At 47.0% G+C, this 22086-nt stretch overlaps 1 protein-coding gene across 1 annotated transcript in view; it reads left to right on the top strand.

Moving 5' to 3' along the window:
- Nucleotides 1–22086, top strand: part of LOC130476791 (ephrin type-B receptor 5) — a 144638-nt gene that overhangs the window by 96668 nt on the left and 25884 nt on the right. The window contains exon 6 of the mRNA XM_056848790.1: nucleotides 21767–21891. Within this exon, the coding sequence (XP_056704768.1) occupies nucleotides 21767–21891 (125 nt within the window). The remainder of the gene's footprint in view (nucleotides 1–21766; nucleotides 21892–22086) is intronic.

Below are 22086 nucleotides of genomic sequence, written 5' to 3'. Positions count from 1 at the left end.
GTGAGATAGGTGGGGTTGAGAGAGAAACTGACTAGCCCAAGGTCACCTAGCAGGCTTCATGCAGAGAAGTGGGGAAACCAACCTGGTTCACCAGATTAGAGTCCACCGCTCATGTAGAGGAGTGGGGAATCAAACCCTGTTTTCCAGATTAAAATCCACCGCTCTTAACCATTACACCACACTGTGATGTGAAGAAACTGAAACGGAGCCAAGATACACAGGGCCTAACTACCCTACCGGGTGCACTAATAGTTGTAGATTCTTGCCAGGGAACACTGAGAATTTTTGTTCTACAAAGGGTGGGATACTGATCCCTGATAAAATCTTAAATGTCTAATGAAACTGTGAAGTCCCAGCTTTCTGCAGTTGGATGGAAGGCATGACCACTAACGTATAAAAATAGTATCAGTCTGTAGGGTAGATCAGCCCTGAATTTCCATTGAGTATCAGTGATTGCAGAATATCAGGGAAAATGTATATGCAGTGCTTGTCTGCAAACTGTCCAAGGAGTTGGAAGTTGGCTGCAGTTGAGTATGAAAGAGAAGGACAAAAATGTAGCCATTTCAATGAATAAAGGAAAGAACTGGCGTGGTGCAGCGTCTCAAGGCCTGGCCACATGTGACACTGGGAATTCTGTGTTTGGTGCTCCCAGAATTCCTCTCCCCCTTAAATAGGCACAGGGGGCGCGATTCGGATTGAGATCGTGGTATCAGTGGTGGTGGTGAAGCCTGACTTGAAATGACTGCAGGAGATGCAGTTACTCGTTCAAGTTCTTGTATGTCTACTCAACTGGGATGCCAGCAGCTCTGAAGGATCATGTCAGGTCAGGAAAAGTTGGGACAGGCTTAACATTCCCACTCTTTCCCTCATGGCCTGGTTCTAATCCAAATTCACACACACACACATACACACACTGTGCATCTGCTGTGTAAACAAAAAGTGCTGGGAGCTCCATCTGTGCAACACTCAGATTCACATCTCAGAGCCAGGGTATTGTAGAGGTTAGAGCAGGGGTGTCAAACATATGGCCCGCAGGCTGGATCCGGCCCCTTGAGAGCTCTCATCTGGCCCGCAAGACAGCCACACACACCCTAGTCTGGGCTGGCGAGGCATGGCCCAGCCCAACCAAGTGACATTTATGTCATATCCAGCACTCATAACAAATGAGTTCGACACCCCTGGGTTAGTGTCGCACTAGGATCTGGGAGACCCAGGTTGGAATCCCTACTCTCCCATGGAAGCTTTCTGGGTAACCTTGAGTGACCTTGGTCCAGTCACATGCTCTCTACTTTAGTGAGGTTGTTGTGAGGACAAAATAGAGGCGAGCAGTACGATGTAAGCTGCTTTGGGCCCCTACTGGGGAGGAAGGCAGGGTATAAATGAAGTAAACACATAAATAAACATCTGGGCTCTGTAACCAGGAAGGCCCTGGTTCATATCTTACCTCTGCTTTGATCCGAGGAAATAACCTCACGCCACAGAAGAAGTTAAACTGACCCTACATTTTATAAGGAGAGCTAGACTCAGGGATACCATTTTCAGCAGCAGCTGTGTGTTCCCATTTAGTTTTCAACACTGCTCTCAAATAATACAATTTTTTTAAACTTCTAAAAGCAAATAACAGGCGGCAGGGAAGGATCGGCTGTTAGGGGAAGCAAGATTAATATTGCCTTAAAATTAATATTAATGGTAATAACAACAATATTGATGTTTTGCTTTTAGTTGTTTGGAATTTCTGCTGCCATCTGGCTTTGTTTGCTGTCACACATGGTACACGTATAAAACGGTTCCTTCTGCCTAATGCGACAATGAGCAGACCGGAGGCAGTGGCTGAACTCTTCATTAAGCGCCTGGTCCCCCTGCCGTCTCGAGGACACGCAGATCGCCGTAGATTGTTTGTGGCAGCAAATTATCGCAGTGTTATTAGGCACAGAGCTAGTGTGTCTCCCGATATAAACCTCATTAAGGGAGAGAGCAAAAGTTAGAGCGACGACAAATTGTCATGCTTGGTATTTAAGAGGCGCGGCGCGGCACAAAATGAATCCTAGAGACAGCCCCCCGCAGTGCATAGAGTTGATCCCCCCCCCCGGGTACAAGACAAGGAGGGGTGGTTGGCAAGAGAGGCTGAGGCAGCATCTGTCTGACTGCAGATCCAGAGGTTTGTTGCCGGTCAATGCGGGCCAGCGATTCGCCTTCATGTATCAGACGTTCAAGTGCACTGCGCATAGACTTGTTTACGATACCTTCGACTTAATGAGGAGTGATGTAAATACCGCATTATCCTGCACAACCTCATTCCTTTATAAAAGGGTGTGTTGGTGCTCCAAGAATGTTCATTCCTTGCTGGGTGGGCGATTACTTTCCCCCCGTTTTAAATAGAAAGGAGCGATTTTGATGGAGTTTTTGAAAAAACCATTTTGGTAGGTATCCACCCCCGAAAACCCTTAAACTGCACCAAGATTTTCTCATTTAAACAACAGAAAGGAAGTAACTGTTTTCTGCAGTTTTACCCCCAGCTTCAGGAGTCCCGTGGCGCAGAGTGGTAAGCTGCAGTAGTGCAGTCAAAAGCTCTGCTCACAACCTGAGTTCGATCCCGACGGAAGCTGGTTTCAGGCAGCCGGCTCAAGGTTGACTCAGCCTTCCGTCCTTCCGAGGTCGGTAAAATGAGTCCCCAGCTTGCTGGGGGTAAAGGGAAGATGACTGGCTCACGAAAGCTCACACCCTGCCAGAAATTTTGTTAGTCTTTAAGGCGCTACAGGACTCTGTCTCTAGAAAACGTGCAAGATCGCCTAGGTTATTATATCGCAAGTGCGAGAAGTAGATGCACACAGGACTCGCACACCTGCTCCACAACGCTTCCTGTACTGTCACCCCCCCTCTCGGTCTAACCTACCTCACATGGTTGTTGTGAAGATAAAAATGGAGGAGGGGAGAACCACATAACACTGTCCTAAGCTCTTTACAGGAACCGTGGAATTAAAATGTTGCTGATAGTTATGAAGTGTTCTCTCTCCCTATATGTGCACATTCATAAAAACTTGGAAGGTTTGGGGTAGGTAGGTGGGATAAAACTATGGGAATTTTCATATGAGGCCTTAAATCATCTTTAATCCTCTTGGTATTTATGTGAACTTCCGATGCTTATTAGCATAAAACATATAAACTGGAAGACAGATGTTTGTAATTCAAATGTGCCTTCTGGCTAGCAGAGATTTTCCATTTGCACTAATTTCCATTTGTTGGATGGGTGATTCAAACCAGGGCTCTTGAAGTCAAGCAAACTATTATGTGATCGCTTATTTATTTACGTTCAGTATATTTTATCCCCCTCCCAAGGAGCTCAGGATGCCTTACATCACCCCCCCCCATTTTATCCTCACAACACCTCCGTGAGGTAGGCTAAGGGCTGACCCAAGGTCAACCAGTGTGTTTTGTAATGGAGAGGGGATTTGGACCTGGGCTTTCCAGATCCTAGCCCAGTACTGTAGCCACCATACCACAACTGGTTTATTGCACCCTGGACATTTGTGTCTCAACTGTATGCAGCATGACCGTAGATGTGCATCGAAACGCTGATTGGTTTTTTCCAAAAAACCCTCCCTCCCCAAGGGCTCAGTTTGGCCCAAGTTTGTCAGGGCTTGGGAGCTAAGCAGGGTCGGCGATGGTCAGTACTTGGATAGGAGACCACCAAGGAAGATAAGGGTTGCTTCACATGAACACATGAAGCTGCCTGATACTGAATCAGACCCTTGGTCCATCAAAGTCAGTATTGTCTACTCAGACTGGCAGTGGCTCTCTAGGGTCTCAAGCAGAGGTCTTTCCCATCACCTACTTGCCTAGTCCCTTTAACGGGAGATGCCAGGGATTGAACCTGGGATCTTCTGCATGCCAAGCAGATGCTCTCCCACTGAGCCACAGCCCCTCCCCCTATGTGGAGGAAGGAAATGGCAAGCCACCTCTGCTCGTCTCTCGCCTGGAATACCCTGGGGATAGGGTCGCCATGAGTTGGTTGCAACCCAATGGCACTTTCTTTTTCTCTCCCCTCCCCACTTTCTGCTGTTGCAGCTTGACTTCTCATAGCCTACGAGTGTTCTGCGCATGAGTTGTAATTGTCAGAAACACCTGGAGAGGTCACCCTGGGAAATCTGGGCAAGCATCCAACGCATGCTATCAGCAGAGATACGGGAAGGCAGGCAGAACAATCAAGCGTTTGGATTCGTGACGCAGCAGTGATTGCTCAGGAATAAGGGGCAGATGCAAGAAGAATCGCCTGGTGGGGTCCGTCAATAGAGTGCACGCAACTCAAGGCAACTTCAGCCATGGTTTTAGGGTGTCAGAAGAATAATAGAATCATAGAGTTGGAAGGGGTCATAAAGGCCATCTAGTCCAACCCTGCTCAGTGCTGGATCAACCAAGAGCAGAGGTTCTCAACCTTTTTTGCTCCATTCCCCCCTTTCACCATTGTTCAGAATATAATTCCCCCCTTCCCAAGATAGATTAACTCAAAAAAAAAAAAACTACAATTTTACAGATTGTACATAATCTACAGGACATCACACTTTGCTGAATAGAGGTCCCAATTCTCCCCCTGGAACCCTAAAATTCCCCCCCAGAGGGGGAATTCTTCTCTTGTTGAGAACCCATGGACTACAGCATCCCTGAGAAGTGTTTGTCCAGCCTCTGCTTGAAGACTGCCAGTGAAGGGGAGCTCACCACCTCCGTAGGGAGCTGATTTACTGTCAAACAACTATTACTGTAAAAAAATATTTTCCTAATATCCAGGCCGTACCCTTCCGCCCACAATTTAAACCCATTATGGCGAGTCCCATCCTCTGCTGCCAACGGTAACAGCTGCCTGCCCTCCTCTAAGTGACAGCCCTTCAAATGCTTCAAGAGAGCAATCGTAACCCCCCCCCCAAACTTCCTCTTCTCCAGATTTAACGTTCCCAAGTCCCTCAGTCTTTCCTCGTAGGGCTTGGTCTCCAGACTCCTGGTCATCCTCGTCGCTCTCCCGTGCACCCGTTCCATTCTGTCCACAGAGGGGCAATTGGGGGTGGGGGGAGGACCAAGTGGACTGAAGGGGAGGGGAAATCGCATCCCCTCTCCTGCCTCTGCTCCCTCCCCCTGGCAGGCTTCCTGTCCCCACTAAGTCTTCATTTACCACACCTCCTTCTTCAACTGCATATTCCCTCCTACCTGCTGGCTCCTTCTCCGCTCCCCTTTCACTCAACCTGGAGTTTGGCAACCCTAGAGAACCAGTGTTATGTAGTGGTTAAGAGCAGTGGTTTGGAGAGGTGGACTCTAATCTGGAGAACCGGGTTTGTTTTCCCACTCCTCCACATGAGTGGCGGACGCTAAGCTGGTGAACCGGGTTGGTTTCCCCACTCCTACACATGAAGCCAGCTGGGTGACCTTGGGCTAGTCACAGCTGTCTTTGAGCTCTCTCAGCCCCACCTGCCTCACAGGGTGTCTGTTGTGGGGAGGGGAAGGGAAGGTGATTGAACACATGAAGCTGCCTAATTCTGAATCAGACCATCAAAGTCCATCAAAGTCAGTACTGTCTACTCAGACCGGCAGCGGCTCTCCAGGGTCTCAGGCAGAGGTCTTTTACATTGCCTACTTGCCTAGTCCCTTCAACTGGAGGTGCTGGATTGGACCTGAGACCTTCTGCATGCCAAGCAGATGCTCTACCACTGAGCCACAGCCCCTCCCCAAGCTGTTTTGATTCTTCCTTAAGTGGTAGAGAAAGTCAGCATATAAAAGCCAACTCTTCTTCTTCTTCTTCTTCTTCTTCTTCTTCTTCTTCTTCTTCTTCTTCTTCTTCTTCTTCTTCTTCTTCTTCTTCTTCTTCTTCTTCTTCCCTGCATGTATCCACCCATAAGGGAATGGATGCTCATACTCTTCCCACCATGGGCTTACTCTGCTGCCGCTGCTCACCATCTTTCTCGAGACAGAGAAATCGAGTGTTAAGCAAACTTTTTTTTAATTTTTGAGACCGAGCGCTGACAAATCGTTGAAAGGGGAGGCATGTTTTTCAGCGCTGCCAAGGATGTTTGCAAAATTACTAGTTTCGTCTCAGCTCTAGTCAAAACAGCTGTTGCTGCAGATGTATGAGACGGTCACATTCTCTCTTGCTGAAGCAGCTTCTGTGAATGGCATACAAAAGGGGAGATGCACAAAACCGTCGAGCGGATCTGGAATACATTCATTAAGGAATAACTTAGCAAATGCATCAGATTCAATAAAGGGATCATCTGCCCCATCTTCTCTACCCCTTTCATCAATCTGCTTTCCTCCAACTTCTTATTTCCCCTCCCCTATAAAAGTGCATCTATACATCTGTGGTAATATTTATTTACTCTTGGTTTTTCCAACTTGGTAAGCCTACGGCGTTCAGTAAATGAAATTATGAGTATCCGATGGGCCAATTTACTATGAGAAGTTGGAGTCTGCTAGCTCAATAGAAAGTATTCGTCTTTTTGCTAATATTTGTTTCTTTTTTTAAAAAAAGTAAACAATTTCTGTATTTTAAAAAAAAAACAGAATGGAAGCATCAGAATTGCACATAATTCTTCACCAGGCTTTCTCAAACAGAGATTTCTGTGTCATTATGAATTTTTTCTATTCTTTTTGGTTAAAAAAATCAGTTCAATACAGGTAAGCACCAAATGTAAAGTTCTGCTACTAGCAAGCATTATAAGAGACTTGTAATAGGAGGAGGAGAAAAAGAAGAAGAGTTGGTTTTTATATGCCGACTTTCTCTACCACTTAAGGAAGAATCAAACCGGCTTGCAATCACCTTCCCCTCCCACAACAGACACCCTGTGAGGTAGGGTGGAACTCAGAGAGCTCTAAGAGAGCTGTGACTAGCCCAAGATCACCCAGCTGGCTTCATTGCGGGAGTGGGGAAACCACCCCAGTTCACCAGATTGGCCTCCGCCGCTCATGTGGAGGAGTGGGGAATCAAACCCGGTTCTCCAGATCAGAGTCCACCGCTCCAAATCACTGCTCTTAACCACTACACCACGTTGGCATTTGTTCAGGGAAGCACACCATTAATTTCTTAACTGAAAGGGAGTACATCTTGCTCGTATAAATTTTCGGGTAGTTATTAAAAAAAAAACTGATGTATAAATGCAACTTTATATTTCTGTTATCTATAAGTTTATCCGTACTTGCTTATGTATTTGTTTATGGCTTTGTTAATGAGAAATAAACCAAACTCAAAATATTTCTGTTATCACTGGAGAAATACATTGCTGGCTGGCAGCCCTTAAACAGGGTTGTTTTATGAATGCTAACAGGTTGCTGATTTCCATTGCTTTTGAGGTATCCATTCAGTTCCTTTAATGCATGTCATAAACCCATCTTGCCCAAGTGGGAGAGGCGGGTTAGCAACCTGTATAAATAAATTGAATGAATGAACCAATATAAGCACACGCAAAAAATTGGACAGAGTGCTTGCAAGAGCAAGCAAGGAGAAGGTGTGCGCTGTTATTCTAATCCCTAAAACATTGTAATGCTGAATTAATCCTCGAGAAGTAGAGCGTGTGTTCCTTGAGAGCGCTGTTGCGACGCAGTGTGTTGGCAAAGGCCCGGCGCCAACGTGTTGGCAGCTGCATTTCTGTCTGCTTCTGTCATCTGCGGGCCCGCTGCCAATCCCCTTCACAAATCTTCCGTTTCACTTCGGGGGGTGGGGAGAAAAACCCCTGGGAACAACTAGAAGGATTCTAGGTCAGAACCGGACCGTGACGTTTTGGTACCGTAGGCAGCTGCCCTGCATGGTTTGCTGAAACCACAGGAAACTGCTTCACGGTGCATTCCTGAAGGGGGAAGCGAAGGCTCGTAGGGGCCGGCTTGACCCCCGACGCCGGCGTCCGTGCCACTTGCGCCATGCAAACTGGTACGGATGCTGGTGTAGTGCCGCTTACGCCGACACCCTCTGGACAAGGCTTGGGCGTCAGCAGGGCCTCCTGCCAGCGTTCTCCTGGCGCAGGTGCCCACGCTGGCTTCCCAGGAGGCGTTTCCAGGGCGTTCCGGGGGGCAGAGCGACTGTTAGGCAGTCAGCATGGTGTAGTGGTTAGGAGCAGTGGTTTGGAGCAGTGGACTCTGATCTGGAGAATCGGGTTTGATTCCCTGCTCCTACGCTAGCTCCTACACAGCTCTCTTCAAGCTCTCTTAGTCCCACCTACCTCTCAGGGTGTCTGTTGTGGGGAGGGGAAGGGAAGGCATTCCTGGTTTGATTCTTCCTTAAGTGGTAGAGAAAGTCTGCATATAAAAAGCAACTCTTCTTCACGGCGCCAGGTGAACAAAAAGAGGAGAAGAATAAAAGTAGATTGGTTCTTGTAGGTTATCCGGGCTGTGTAACCGTGGTCTTGGTATTTTCTTTCCTGACGTTTCGCCAGCAGCTGTGGCAGGCATCTTCAGAAGAGTAACACTGAAGGACAGTGTCACCGGATAACCTACAAGAACCAATGAACTCTGACCGTGAAAGCCTTTGACAATAAAAGTAGAGTGGGTTTTTATATGCCAACTTTCTCTACCACTTAAAGGAGTATCAAACCAGCTTACAATCACCTTCCCTCCCCCTCCCCACAGCAGACACCCTATGAGGTACGTGGGGCTGAGAGACTGTGACTAGCCCAAGGCCACCCAGCTGGCTTCATGTGGAGGAGTGGGGAAACCAATCCAGTTCACCAGATTAGCCTCCGCCGCTCACGGGGAGGAGTGGGGAATCAAAGCCGGTTCTCCAGAGTCCACCACTCCAAACCACCGCTCTTAACCACTACACCACCCTGGCTCTGACCTGAGCTTGGCTTAGAAGTAACTGAGTATGGTCGAGTATCTCCAAATCGCCATTCCCTCATGTTTTTGCATTTGATTTACATCGTGGAACTGATTGCTTTCCTAAGCCGGTTAAAACCCCTTTGATTTGCTTCTCCCTGCATAATTTCCTCTTGTCTGATATCAGGGGGGGGGGAACACCACAGTCCTTTTATGTTTCCCTGTGCCGAGAAGAAAGCCAGAGCCCTTGGGGTGATTGGACTGCTTCGCCAGGCAATTGCCAACCGGCCCAGGTGTTCCCAGATCTCTCTGACCCCGGCTCGCTGGTTGGGGCAGACTTGATTTTAACCACGCAGGCGGCAACCGTCGATTAATGGAATTTAGGGGCCACTGCGATGGAAGCAGAGGAAGGTGCCGTCTCAGATGTCCTCCTCTTCCATCAAGACGAGTTATGTTGCAGCTGATAAAGCAGGGCTGGCAAGATCTGTTGAACGTAGAGGACTTCTTCTTTTTTTAACATCTTTTAAAAAAATATATTTTATTATAGCTGTTCACTGTATACTGATTAAAAACAATAAAATGGTCTCTTGCAGTCAACACTCACATTCCAGCGTGGCATGGAGTGAGCGGTGGCGTAGTGAGAGATAGCATGGGGTAGTGCTTAAGAGCAGTGGTTGGAGTGGTGGATTCTGATCTGGAGAACCGGGTTGGGTTCCCCACTCCTCCACGTGAGCGGCGGAGGCTAATCTGGTGAACTGGATTTGTTTCCCCACTCCTATGCATGAAGCTAGCTGGGTGACCTTGGGCAAGTCACAGCTCTCTTAGAGCTCTCTCAGCCCCACCTACCTCCTAGGGTGTTGTTGGGAGGGGGAAAGAAGGAGATCTTAAGCCGGTTTGATTTTTCCTTAAGTGGTAGAGAAAGTCGGCATATAAAAACCAACTCCTCCTCTTCCTCCTCATCTTCTTCCTTGTCTCCTCCTCCTCCTCCTCCTTCTTGTTCTTCTTCTTCTTCATAATAATAATAAAATGTATAGTAAATGAAAAGGCAAAAAGGGGGGGGGACATACTACCACAGAAGTTTTGAACTTACTTTCAGAGCAAATCTACATTTCACTGTCCTTCCTAACTGTAGCAGACCCTCGTCGTCTCCTTTAAAAGCAAACCAAAAAACCTCAAAGGCTCAGACCACATAAGGTGCTTTTGGGACATAACTACGCGTAAAGGCCGAAACAAAAGTTTTAGATGTTGAAATTAACTCCACACACGAAACAACTAAATATGAGTAGCTTAATAAAGCATATACAAATATGTTACTATCACATTTGTTTGCATGCTAAGCTTATTTGTTAAAACATTTGAAGAATTTTTAGAACGGATAAAGTTGGGCTCAGTGGTAAATTGTGGAAAATAGGTAATCCGGTAATTGTTTACAGAAGACTTACTTCTGATCGGAAATGGATTGACAAGCCGGGCAGGGAGGTGACAGCTATCCCCCCGTTGAGTGCATCGGGTGCTCCAAGGTATACTGCCTGTGGAAGGGGAGGCTCTGCTTAGCTGTCATGGCTAAGATTCTAGCCGTGGATGAATCTATCCTTTTCTAAAAAGCCTCCTGAACTAGCAGGCACCAACGGAGATTGGCCACTACCACATAAGGGAAGTTTTACTCTACACAGTTCTGTTTGCCCAAGGGATTGCATAAAAGGCGCTCTGAGGTCAAGAGGGTTTTTTCCCCCATTTCCAAACAGTATTGCAGTGTATGAAAATCAAAAGGCTATTTGATGCAGTCATTACAGTTCAGTTTGGAAGTGTGGTATGATTTGATCTAAGCCAGTCATGGCTGGGTGGGTGGGAGTTACTGATATATACCTTGCAGAAATGCCAGGCCGGATTCAGTGAAGTTGACTTCATGCAGGGGCTACTTCTGATGGTTTTGCTTGCATTTCCTCTTGCACAAGTGTGTAGCCAGCGTGGTGTAGTGGCTAAGAGCAGCGGACTCTGATCTGGAGAACCGGGCTTGATTCCCCACTGCTCCACATGAAGCCTGCTGGGGGACCTTGGGCTAGTCACAATTCTCTAAGAACTCTCCCAGCCCCACCTACCTCACAAGGTGTCTGTTTTGGGGAGGAGAAAGGAAGGTGATTGTTGGAGACTCCTTAAAGATGGAGAAAAGTGGGGTATAAAAACCAACTCTTCTTCTTCACACAAAGCTTCTCCCTGTCCTCTCTCTCCTTACCATGCATAATTTTATAGACCTCTATCATGTCTCCCCTTAACCGCCTTCTTTCCAGGCTAAACAGCCCTAAGCGTTTTAACCGCTCCTTATGGGGCAGTCGCTCTAGCCCCCTGATCATTTTGGCTGCTCTTTTCTGCACCTTCTCAAGCTCTGCAATATCCTTTTTTAGGCGTCGTGACCAGAACTGTACACAGTATTCAAAGTGTAGTCTCACCATAGACTCGTACAAGGGCAGTAGGATAGCAGCAGTTTTATTCTCTATCCCTAGTCTAATTACGGCCAGCATAAAATTTGCCTTTTTCACAGCAGCCGCTTACTGGGTTGACATCTTCATCGAACTATCCACCACCACCCCAAGATCCCTTTCTAGGTGTGTCGCTGCCAGCACAGATCCCATCAGTATATATGTGAAGTTGGGATTTTTTGCCCCAATATGCATCGCTTTACACTTGCTTAATTTTCATTAGCAGCAGATGGGGTGGTAAACGGTAGCATCTCTGTTGTACCACGTCAAATTTGAAAATTTCTCTAGCTTTTCTGTCTTCGAAACAGACACCAGAGTTTGTTCCTTTTGAACAGTACAGTAAAGCTTCACCCCTTAGCTCCTTTGAAGCAGGAATCACCAGCTGCCCATGAAAATAATTTTGGAGTCCCAGACTCTCTGAGGAAACAGAATCCATTTGTGTCTGTAGGAAAGATCCCCTGTGGAGTGTGAAAAACAGTCAGGCGAGAACGCCTAGTCGGCATCACAGCGGGAAAACGGTATTTGGAAATATGGGGGTGACGGCCTAAAATTTGTTTTAATTACTTTTGTGTTTCAACTATTCCACTGAGAGCCGGTGTATAGTGTTGGACAGAGCTTTCGGCTCGGTCCAGGTGAAGCCAGGCACAATGTTCATGAAATATGCCTCTGCCAGTCACCTACCTCAAAAGGTGATGATGATGAAGAAGAAGATCTCCAGCCATCACCTGGAGATTGACAACCCTACACTATTGTCTACTCTGACTGTGAGTAGCTCTCCAGGGTCTCAAGTGGAGGTCTTTCACATCATTTAGAAGAAGAAGAAGAGTTGGTTTTTATATTTCAACTTTCTCTACCACTTAAAGGAGACTCAAACCGGCTTACAATCACCTTCCCCTCCCCACAACAGACACCCTGTGAGGTGGGTGGGGCTGAGAGAGCTGTGACTAGCCCACCTGGCTTCGTGTGTAGGAGTGGGGAAACAAATCCAGTTCACCAGAGTAGCGTCCACCGCTCACGTGGAGGAGCGGGGAATCAAACCCGCTTCTCCAGATCAGACTCCCCTGCTCCAAACCACCGCTCGTAACCACTACGCCACGTTGGCTCTGAGGGTGAAGGGCAGGATGTCATGTATGCTGCCCTTGACTCTTCAGAGGAAGGGTAGGCTGCAAATGTGACCAATTCTCAGCTGCTTACTCTAGGGCACTGGTTCCCAACCAGGGGTCCGTGGACCCCCAGAGGTCCGCGAGAACTAAATTAAGGTCAGCGAAACAAAGTTATAAACCCATAATAAATTAATATTTTCAATTAAAAGTTCTCTATTATAAAATATATATTCAAATATTATTCTTTAATGTTTAACTAATAGTTATGATTAAAGTTTATTTTCAAATTGTTGGAATTTTTATTTTGAACCGTGGGGTCCCTGCACCGAACAAAAAAGTCCTAGTGGTCCCTGGTCAAAAAAAGGTTGGGAACCACTGCTCTAGGGCCACCAGCTTCCAGGTGGTAGCTGGAGATCTCCCAGAATTACAGGTGATCTACAGAGTTCAGGGAACAGTTCCCCTGGAGAAAAGGGCCACTTTGGGGGGGGGGTGGAGTCTCTGGCATTATACCCCACTGAAGTCCTGCCCAAACTCCGCCCTCTTCAGTCTCCACCCCCCCTCCTGAAATCTCCAGGTATTTCCCAACCGAGAACCGCCAACCCTAGCTTACACTGAAATATGAATTAAAATCTATTCAACAGACTCAAATCACAGTTAATTAGCAAGCTTAAACAAGCCAAAACACTCATAATGCTTAATACATGTATGCTTTGTTTTTTCATGCATTATCCAAGCACTTTTACCAGCCCTGAATTCTTATCCCCATCTGACAGGTGCGGTGCTGAGAGATTTGGGTTTTTTTTTGTGTGTGTGTTAAGGCTGAGGTACATTTTAACCAGGACTTCAGCAATGCATTCCCCCATCTCTAAAAATAAAATAGAAAATATATCGGGAGGCGGGGGAGAGAACTTCCTATTTCAGCCCAACGTAATCCCTAGAAGCCTTCTCGAATAAAACAAGGGATATTTTATGCATGAGGCTTATAGTGCCCCCCCACCCACTCTTGAGTTGGGTGTTTTAGTGCAAATGGAAAATCTCGGCTAGCCAGAAGGCACATTTGAATTACAAACGTCTGTCTTCCAGCTTATATGATTTATGCTAATAAGCATCAGAAGTTCACATAAATACCAAGAGGATTAAAGATGATTTAAGGCCCCATATGAAAATTCACATAGTTTTATCCCACCTACCTACCCCAAACCTTCCAAGTTTTCATGAATGCGCACTTATATTGGGAGAGAGAACACTTCATAACTATCAGCAACATTTTAATTCCACAGTTCTTGTAAAGAGCTTAGGACAGTGGTATGTGGTTCTCCCCTCCTCCATTTTTATCTTCACAACAACCATGTGAGGTAGGTTAGACCAAGGGGGGGGGGTGACAATACAGGAAGCGTTGTGGAGTCCTGTGTGCATCTACTTCTCGCACTTGCGATATAATAACCTGGGTGATCTTGCACGTTTTCTAGAGACAGAGTCCAGTAGCGCCTTAAAGACTAACACAATTTCTGGCAGGGTGTGAGCTTTCGTGAGCCACAGCTCACTTCTTCGGATACCTGAAGAAGTGAGCTGTGGCTCACGAAAGCTCACACCCTGCCAGAAATTGTGTTAGTCTTCAAGGTGCTACTGGACTCTTGCTCTTTTCTCCTGCTATTGACAGACTAACATGGCTACCCCTCCTGATCTATTTTCTAGAAAGTAAGCAAGGGGAGATGGGTGCTCCCTAGGGTTGCCAACCTCCAGGTACTAGCTGGAGATCGCCTGCTATTACAATGGATCTCCAGCCGACAGAAATCAGTTCCCCTGGAAAAAATGGCCGCTTTGGCAATTGGACTCTATGGCATTGACTTCCCTCCCCTTCCCAAACCCCGCCCTCCTCAGGCTCCGCCCCAAAAACCTCCCACCGGTGGCGAAGAGGGACCCGGTAACCCTAGTTCTCCCCCCAAATGCTTCCCATTACCCTGTTGCTCCCTCAGATTCCAGTCATGATGTGTTAAGGTCCTGCAGCTTGGATTAAAATGTTAAAAAGGCTGGTTTAAAGAGATCTCATTCAATCTGCTTGTTTCCCACCCCCACAGCAAACACAATACGTGGTTTCTGTAACCACATCAGGCCAACCCTCCCTCTGCCTCTTCCTGGCTCTCCCAGGAGCGTGTTTGGATGAGCCGGGGGGTGCAATGCAGAATTATTTTCGGAGAGTTTTGCTAGCACTGGTCTTTTCCTGCCGCATGATCTTGGACAGGGAGAGAGAAAACCAGCTTGAACATTATACGCAGTGGTAATGCCACTTTCCAGATGCTTATGCAGTAATTGGACTTGCCTACAGGGGAGATCTCGCAGCTTATGTCAGCACCTGCCAAGGTGGAACCAACCCATGGCTTGGGTCATCTGTGCATAGGGGTGCAGCTGGCATTACATTCTCGCCTGCAGGCTGGAATTCTCGGCAATGTCCTCTTGATGTTCACTCGTGCTACCAAATTGCTATGATATTCTCCGCACCAAACCTACGAGATACCGTGGGTTTGTTTGTGTGCGCGCATTATATTATATCTATATGGAGCACGTCTTTTTTAAATGCACCTTATACAACAAAATTTGTAGTGAAACTATCGGAACGTTGCTCAAAAGGTTTCCCGGAAGATCTAATGAAATTATGCTTGAATATCTTCTGTCAGATAAGAACCACCATACAACACGATTGGTTGCCTGGTTTTGCACCCTTGTCTGTAATCAAAAAACGTGGGAAGGGCCTTAAACACTGAAGAGTGACGTTGATTTCAGTCACTAAAATGACCTAATTTTTAGTTGCCCAGGAGAGTGTCCAAGTGCTAATTTGTAGTCAGACGTGTAGTTTTAGCTGGTATCCATTAGGACTATCCTGTGTGTATTAATGAATTTTGTATATTCGTTTTCAGTCTTCGGTGCAGCCCCACATTTGGGACTGCGCCTGCGCGCAGGCCTGCCACCGGAAAAACTTTTACTAGCCTCAGGCATATAATGGGGATGCCCCTCCCACTGAGCAGGCGTGCCGGCTTTCCACCGAAACCACCGCGTGCTCCTGGGCGGGGCATCCCCTCCCTCCTCAGTTCCTTCTTTGCCACCGCCGAGAACTGAGCTTGTAAACCTCAGTGCGACTTTTTTGCAAACTCGTCATTACTACCAACTTTAAACTACCGAACTGTGAGTTCCTTGTTTGGACTGCCACTCAGGGCTTCTTGACCAGCCCGCTTCCCCATTCCGGGAGAGAGAAAGTTTCGGCCTCGGTCCCCTCAGCCGAGTGCTGAGGGCCGCTATGGCTCCTAAACCGCCTTTTAAACGTTGCCCCAAGTGCGCTACTAAGATCACATACACAGACGCACACAAGTTGTCCTTACTTTGCTTGGGCGAGGGACACAACGTTTCATCGTGTAAAATCTGCCAAAAGTTTTCGACTCCGGTGCGCAATGCTCGCACCGACCGATTGAACGCAGAATTGTGGAAGAAAGCCTTGCTGGCTCCATCTCTTTCTGCCAGTTCCGAGACTTCCCAGCAGGCTCAATCTGTTCATTATGTTCCGACCACTGCGAACCCCGGATCCAGCTCGGATCTAAGACCCTCGGATCCGACGCGGAAGTCGGATCTGGGACAGTCTTCTAAGAAACACAAGAGCAAAAATAAGCATCAAGATAAGTCAAGTGACTCTACCCAATCCAAATCTGCTCCCACCAAGCCAGCTCAAGTAGCTTCGGTACCGGGGCCTCCCATCATGGATCCAATCATGATTCCTCCGAGGACCTCATTGTTCCACTCAAGCTCCCCGCTCCACTCTTTTTCTGATGCTGAGTTGGACACCAGATCTTCCCTTTGAGGGTGACATCCTTTTCGCTGCAAATACTACAGAGTTCCTTACTAACATCAAGAGAGATCGCCAGACGGCTATATCCCTGGGTGTTATTCCTTCCACTAATCCACAAAGAGAAAGATTTCAACCCCGTCAACAGGGCTTTAACACACCTTTCTATAGAGGGCAAAAGCATCAAAGGTACCAACCGTATCCTCAACAGAGACAATTCCAGTATCATCAGCAGTACCAGCAAGGCCAGACAGGGAAGCGCAGACTGAATAACAAACAGAGGCCCACCGGTAGTCCTCAACCCAACCAACAGCAGCCTTCCCAAAGATTCTGTTACATCAGGCCGGCCAGGAGGAATTGCCATTCCTTGAGAGGCTGGCCAAGTATTCTGGTGCATGGCACCGCATCTTTCAGATTCTTGGGTTTACAAGATTGTTTCAGAGGGCTATCGCTTGGAATTTAAGATTGCCCCCACTTGTTTTCCCTCCAGTTTGGTGAGGGATAACCCGTTCCCTGAGTTTGCCCCGCAACTGCAGGAGCTCCTGCAAAAGGGTGCAGTTCAACGTGATTCCCCCAACTGTTTCGGGTTTTTTTCCAGAATCTTCATGGTAGAGAAGAAAGATGGAGGCTCTAGGCCGATATTAGACCTTAGAGAGCTTAATAAATGTTTGAGAATTTCAAAATTCTGTATGGTTTCTTTACCATCTGTGATGGAGCTTCTCACTCCCAACACGTGGTTCATTGTCCTGGAACTGAAGGACACATACTTTCATGTGTCCATTCACCCTGCGCACAGGAAATACCTCATGTTCCGGTATGGCAAAGAGGTATTCAGTTACACTGTTCTCTCGTTCGGTTTGGCTACAGCCCCATGGGTGTTTACGAAATGTATAGCCGTTGTCATTTCCCATCGTAGGAGCAAGGGGTGCAGCATCTATCCATACCTAGATGATTGGCTTATAACAGCTGACAACCCAGACACTCTATCATCCCACCTAGATTTGGTCCAATCACCTGTACCTCCCTGGGCCTCTTGGTCAATTGGAAAAAATCCAAATTGGTACCCTCACAGAGGGCCCAGTTCATAGGAGCGATATTGGAATCCAACAGGGGAAGGGCCTTCTCCCCCCCCCCCCCCCCGAGAGGGTGCAAGCTATCAGGACTCTGGTTAACAATTTCCTACAATGTAGACACCAGCCCGTGATAGCCATCCAAAGATTACTGGGCCTTATGGCCTCCACGACAGCGGTGACCCCGTTCGCTAGATTGCGGATGAGGAGCCTGCAAAATTGGTTTCTCAGGACCTTTGATCAGTACCTCCATTCGCAACTTCACAGACTATCCATTCCCAGGGCGATCTTGAAGTCCCTGGGTTGGTGGCTATTGGAGACAAATCTCCTCAGGGGCGTACCATTCGGGTACTGGAACCCAGAGTTTAGCCTGACCACTGATGCTTCCCTTGAGGGCTGAGAAGGTGACTGCCAGGCGTTCTCCATGCAGGGCAAGTGGAGCAAAGCAGAGGTCTCTTTACATATTAATATTCTAGAACTTTGTGCCATTCGTTATGCCCTTACCTCCTTTACAGATATCCTTCAGGGGTCCAGGATACTACTGCAGTCCGACAACACTGCAGCTGTATACTACGTCAACAAGCAGGGGGGTACGGGTTCTGCCCCATTGTGCAGAGAGGCACAAAGGGTCTGTCAGGTGGCTCTAGAGAACAACATCTGCCTCAAGGCTATTCACATAGCCAGCCCGTGCAATAAGTGGGCGGACACCCTCAGCAGGGAGTTTTGCACGAACCACGAGTGGGAAATTTTGGACATGTTCCTGAACCCAATTTTTCAGCTCTGGGGTGTTCCCCAGATCGACCTATTTGCTTCCAGAGAGAACAAAACGGCAAGGGAATTTTGCTCCATAGCGGGTCACGACCCAGAGTCACTGGGGGATGTGTTCCAGTTATAATGGTCGGGTGTCCTCTTCTACGCTTTCCCTCTTTTCCCCCTCCTAGCCAGGGTGCTGGGGAAGATCAAAGTGGACCGCACTTCCTGTATCCTGATTACCCCGATGTGGCCCCATCAGATTTGGTACTCAGACCTACTTCGGTTGGCAGAGGGGAACTACAGAGAGTTCCCAAACTCCCCAGACTTACTCAGATGGGGCACTCTCTTACACCACGATGTAGACAGGCTACACCTGACAGAGTGGAAGATAGAGCACAAGGGCTAGGCCTCTCCACACCTGTCAAAGAGGTCATCTTGCAGGCTAGGAAACCCTCTATACGATATTGTCGAAGGCTTTCACGGTCAGAGTTCATTGGTTCTTGTAGGTTATCTGGGCTGTGTAACCGTGGTCTTAGTATTTTCTTTCCTGACGTTTCGCCAGCAGCTGTGGCAGGCATCTTCAGAGGAGTAACACTGAAGGACAGTGTCTCTCAGTGTCAAGTGTGTAGGAAGAGTAATATATAGTCAGAAAGGGGTTGGGTTTGAGCTGAATCATTGTCCTGCAAAAAGTAACAAAGGTAATGTGCTAAGTGATGTGTTAATGTGTGAAATCCAAAGCTAATCTGCATGACTATTGTTGACATAACCTACAAACTGTTTAAACCCACCAAGAAAATACAACAAATGCTACGATCAGCCAAAGACAAAAGAGACCCCCTCACCTCTGCAGGAGTATATCGTATACCTTGCAGCTGTGGACAAGTTTACATCGGGACAACAAAACGCAGCATACAAACATGTCCCGATGTAAACTTGTCCACAGCTGCAAGGAAAGAAAATACCAAGACCACGGTTACACAGCCCAGATAACCTACAAGAACTTCTACATGATATTCCTATGATCGGAAGGGGGATAGATTCCAGCAGTGGGCAGAAATCCGGGGTCTGTCACCCTTCCACTGCCCGTTACCTAATGTTCTGGATTATTTGTGGGAACTTTACGAAAGCAACCTTTCGGTCTCCTCCGTTAAGGTGCACCTAGCTGCGATATCAGCCTTTCATGATAAGGCGGAAGGGTATACAGTTTTTTCTCATCCACTGTCTAAGAGATTTCTGAGGGGTCTCAACAACATGTTCCCCCCAACCCCTAGGATCACGCCACAGTGGTCGCATTTGAACCCATGTTCTCAAACCAGCTATCACTTCTGATGGCCAAGATGGCCTTCTTGATAGCAGTCACTTCTACCAGAAGAGTGGAAGAGCTAGCAGCCCTGAGGGTTGACAGCCCTTTCTTGAAGATATTTAACGAGAAAGTGGTCCTACATCCTAGCTTACAGTTTAAGCCCAAGGTAATTTCCAGCTTTCACATGTCTCAGGAGCTAGTGCTTCCAGTGTTCTTCCTGAACCCATCCTCTCCAGCCGAGAAAGCCCTTCACACTCTAGATGTCAGAAGGGCCATACTATACTACATAGATAGGACAAAACACTTCAGAAAGTCCAAGAGCCTCTTTATTTGTTATCAGGGTCCCAAGAAGGGGAAACCTGCTTCAGCTCAGTCCATTGCAAGATGGATGGTATCAGCAGTTAGAACTGCGTACACAGAGGCGGGAAAGACATGTCCCTTAGAAGTTAGGGTTCATTCAACCAGGGCCCAGGGTTCTTTAGCCGCTCTTCACAGGAAGGTTCCACTCCTCGACATCAGTAAGGCAGCGACGTGGTCAAGCGAGGACACATTCATCAAGCACTACACCTTGAACCTATAGACTGGGAAGGATGCAGAAGCGGGAAAGGCGGTCCTCCAGACATTGTTCCAGTAGCTCGACACCCACCCCCGGATGTGAGTAGCTTGCTAAAATCCCAAATGTGGGGCTGCACCAAAGACTGAAATGAAAACAGAGTTGCCCTTACCTGTAGCCGCTGTTCATTGAAGTCTTCTGTGCAGACACACATTCCCTCCCTCCGACCCTGCTGTCGACCTGAAAAAGAAAAGAAAATAGAATGAATAAAGGAAAAGAGAAAGAGGAGGTTTCTTGGGTTGGCGGCGGGCGAGGAACTGAGGAGGGAAGGGATGCCCCACCCAGGAGCACGCGGTGGTTTTGGCGGGAAGCTGGCCCACCTGCTCAGTGGGAGGGGCATCCCTGTTATATGCCTGAGGCTAGTAAAAGTTTTTCCGGTGGCAGGCCTGTGCGCAGGCACAGTCCCAAATGTGTGTCTGGACAGAAGACTTCAATGAACAGCAGTTACAGGTAAGTGCAACTCTGTTTTACTTTTATTCCTTTTGCAATTAATGTTTTCTTTATTTATATACTGGTGGTGGACTGTAATAATAAATAACTTAAACTCTATCTATACAGGTGTATTTATATGCAAATTTAAATGGTCATTTTAAGAGAGGTTAATGGATGAAATATCCTTGAATTTCCAACTTTAAGGCTCAATCCTAAAGACTTTAGAACAGGCAGCTTTATTTTGTTTGTTGGTTTAGATTTCTACCCCACCCTCAGTCCCCACCCTCAATCCAACACTGGGCTCAGGGTGGCTAACAACATGATATAAAATACAGTAAAATACTATAAAATACAGTAAAATCACAATATAATTAAAACAATTTAACATCCCATAAAATCAATAAATTATCAGATAAGTGGCGCTCAATTATGAACACATAGAGGTGGATGTGGGCCTGGAAAGGCAGCCGGGCCCCCCACATGATAGTTGGAACAATGTTTTAAAACCCCACAAATAGCAGAAACAGAATATAAGCCAAAACGTGAAGTGGCTGTGTTCAGAATCTCTATTGTGAACTTCGCTATGTATCTCTATGGAGGAGCCCCGCCAGCTTTTCCACCATTGAAAGCAATGGGTCACTTCACTATTTATTCTCTATGGAGGAGGATGGGGGTGACCCCTTCCAGACCCCATAGCTCTGGACCCAATTTTCACCAAACTTGGGGGTTCAAGCAAGGAGAGTCCCTTGCAGCTATGCTGCAAATTTGGGGGCTGTACCTCAAAAAATGCCCCCCAGGAGCTTTGAAAAATCCCCATAGGTGCAAATGCCCAGGTTTTTTCGGGAAACCCGGAAATAAGCCGAATTCCCGTATTTACTGGTATGGGAATTCGGCGTATTTTGGGTTTACCGAAAAAAATTGGCACCAATAAGCCCAAACCCAAAATTTACCAGTTTTTTTTTTTTTTTTTGCACAGCCCTACCTGTCATGGATGAAGGGAATGTTTTTTTATTATTATTATTTGCATTTGATTTCCCATTCTTTTCCTGTTTGTCAAAGAATCTTGAGTTGTTGTTTTATATCTGTGGTTTTTGTTTTTAAATATCAGATCTGATGTGTTCCTGAAATAATTTTAGGTAGAATAACCACAACCCAAAAGTATCTTCAGAAAAGGAATCCAGTCGAAATAAATAGTTTCAAATGCGGGGCGGGGGGCGGGAAGCTCTTACATATCACCCCAAACATGACAACAATAACTTTGCAAATCACATTACAATGCTTTCTGATGAAGTTCTAACAATAGCACATTCAACATGCAAGCTGGCCAATTGCTTTCTGATTTTCTTCTTCCTCCTTTGGCTAATATTTCTTTTCTTTTCCTTCCTTCCTCTCGTTGCAGTCCCTTCGGCTGTTCCCATGATGCACCTGGTGAGCCGCACAATGAGCAGCATCACCTTGTCTTGGCCGCAGCCGGACCAGCCAAACGGGATCATCTTGGACTATCAGCTGCGCTATTTCGACAAGGTAAGTTGTGTGGGCCTAGACAGCCAATCTAGCCCAGTCTCATAAGATTTTAGAAGCTAATAGGGCTGTCGATTCGGTTCGTCCCGAACCGAAAAACAGCCAAATTTCCCCTAATTCGGCGGTTTTTCGGTTCAAATTGAACCAAATTCAAAAAAGGCGGGAAAACGGGGAGCCAAATTCGGCGACTTCGGGGTG

Source organism: Euleptes europaea, chromosome 4 (genome assembly GCF_029931775.1).
Source record: "Euleptes europaea isolate rEulEur1 chromosome 4, rEulEur1.hap1, whole genome shotgun sequence".
NCBI classification, from domain to species: domain Eukaryota; kingdom Metazoa; phylum Chordata; class Lepidosauria; order Squamata; family Sphaerodactylidae; genus Euleptes; species Euleptes europaea.
This window is presented reverse-complemented; position numbering and strand designations above follow the sequence as displayed.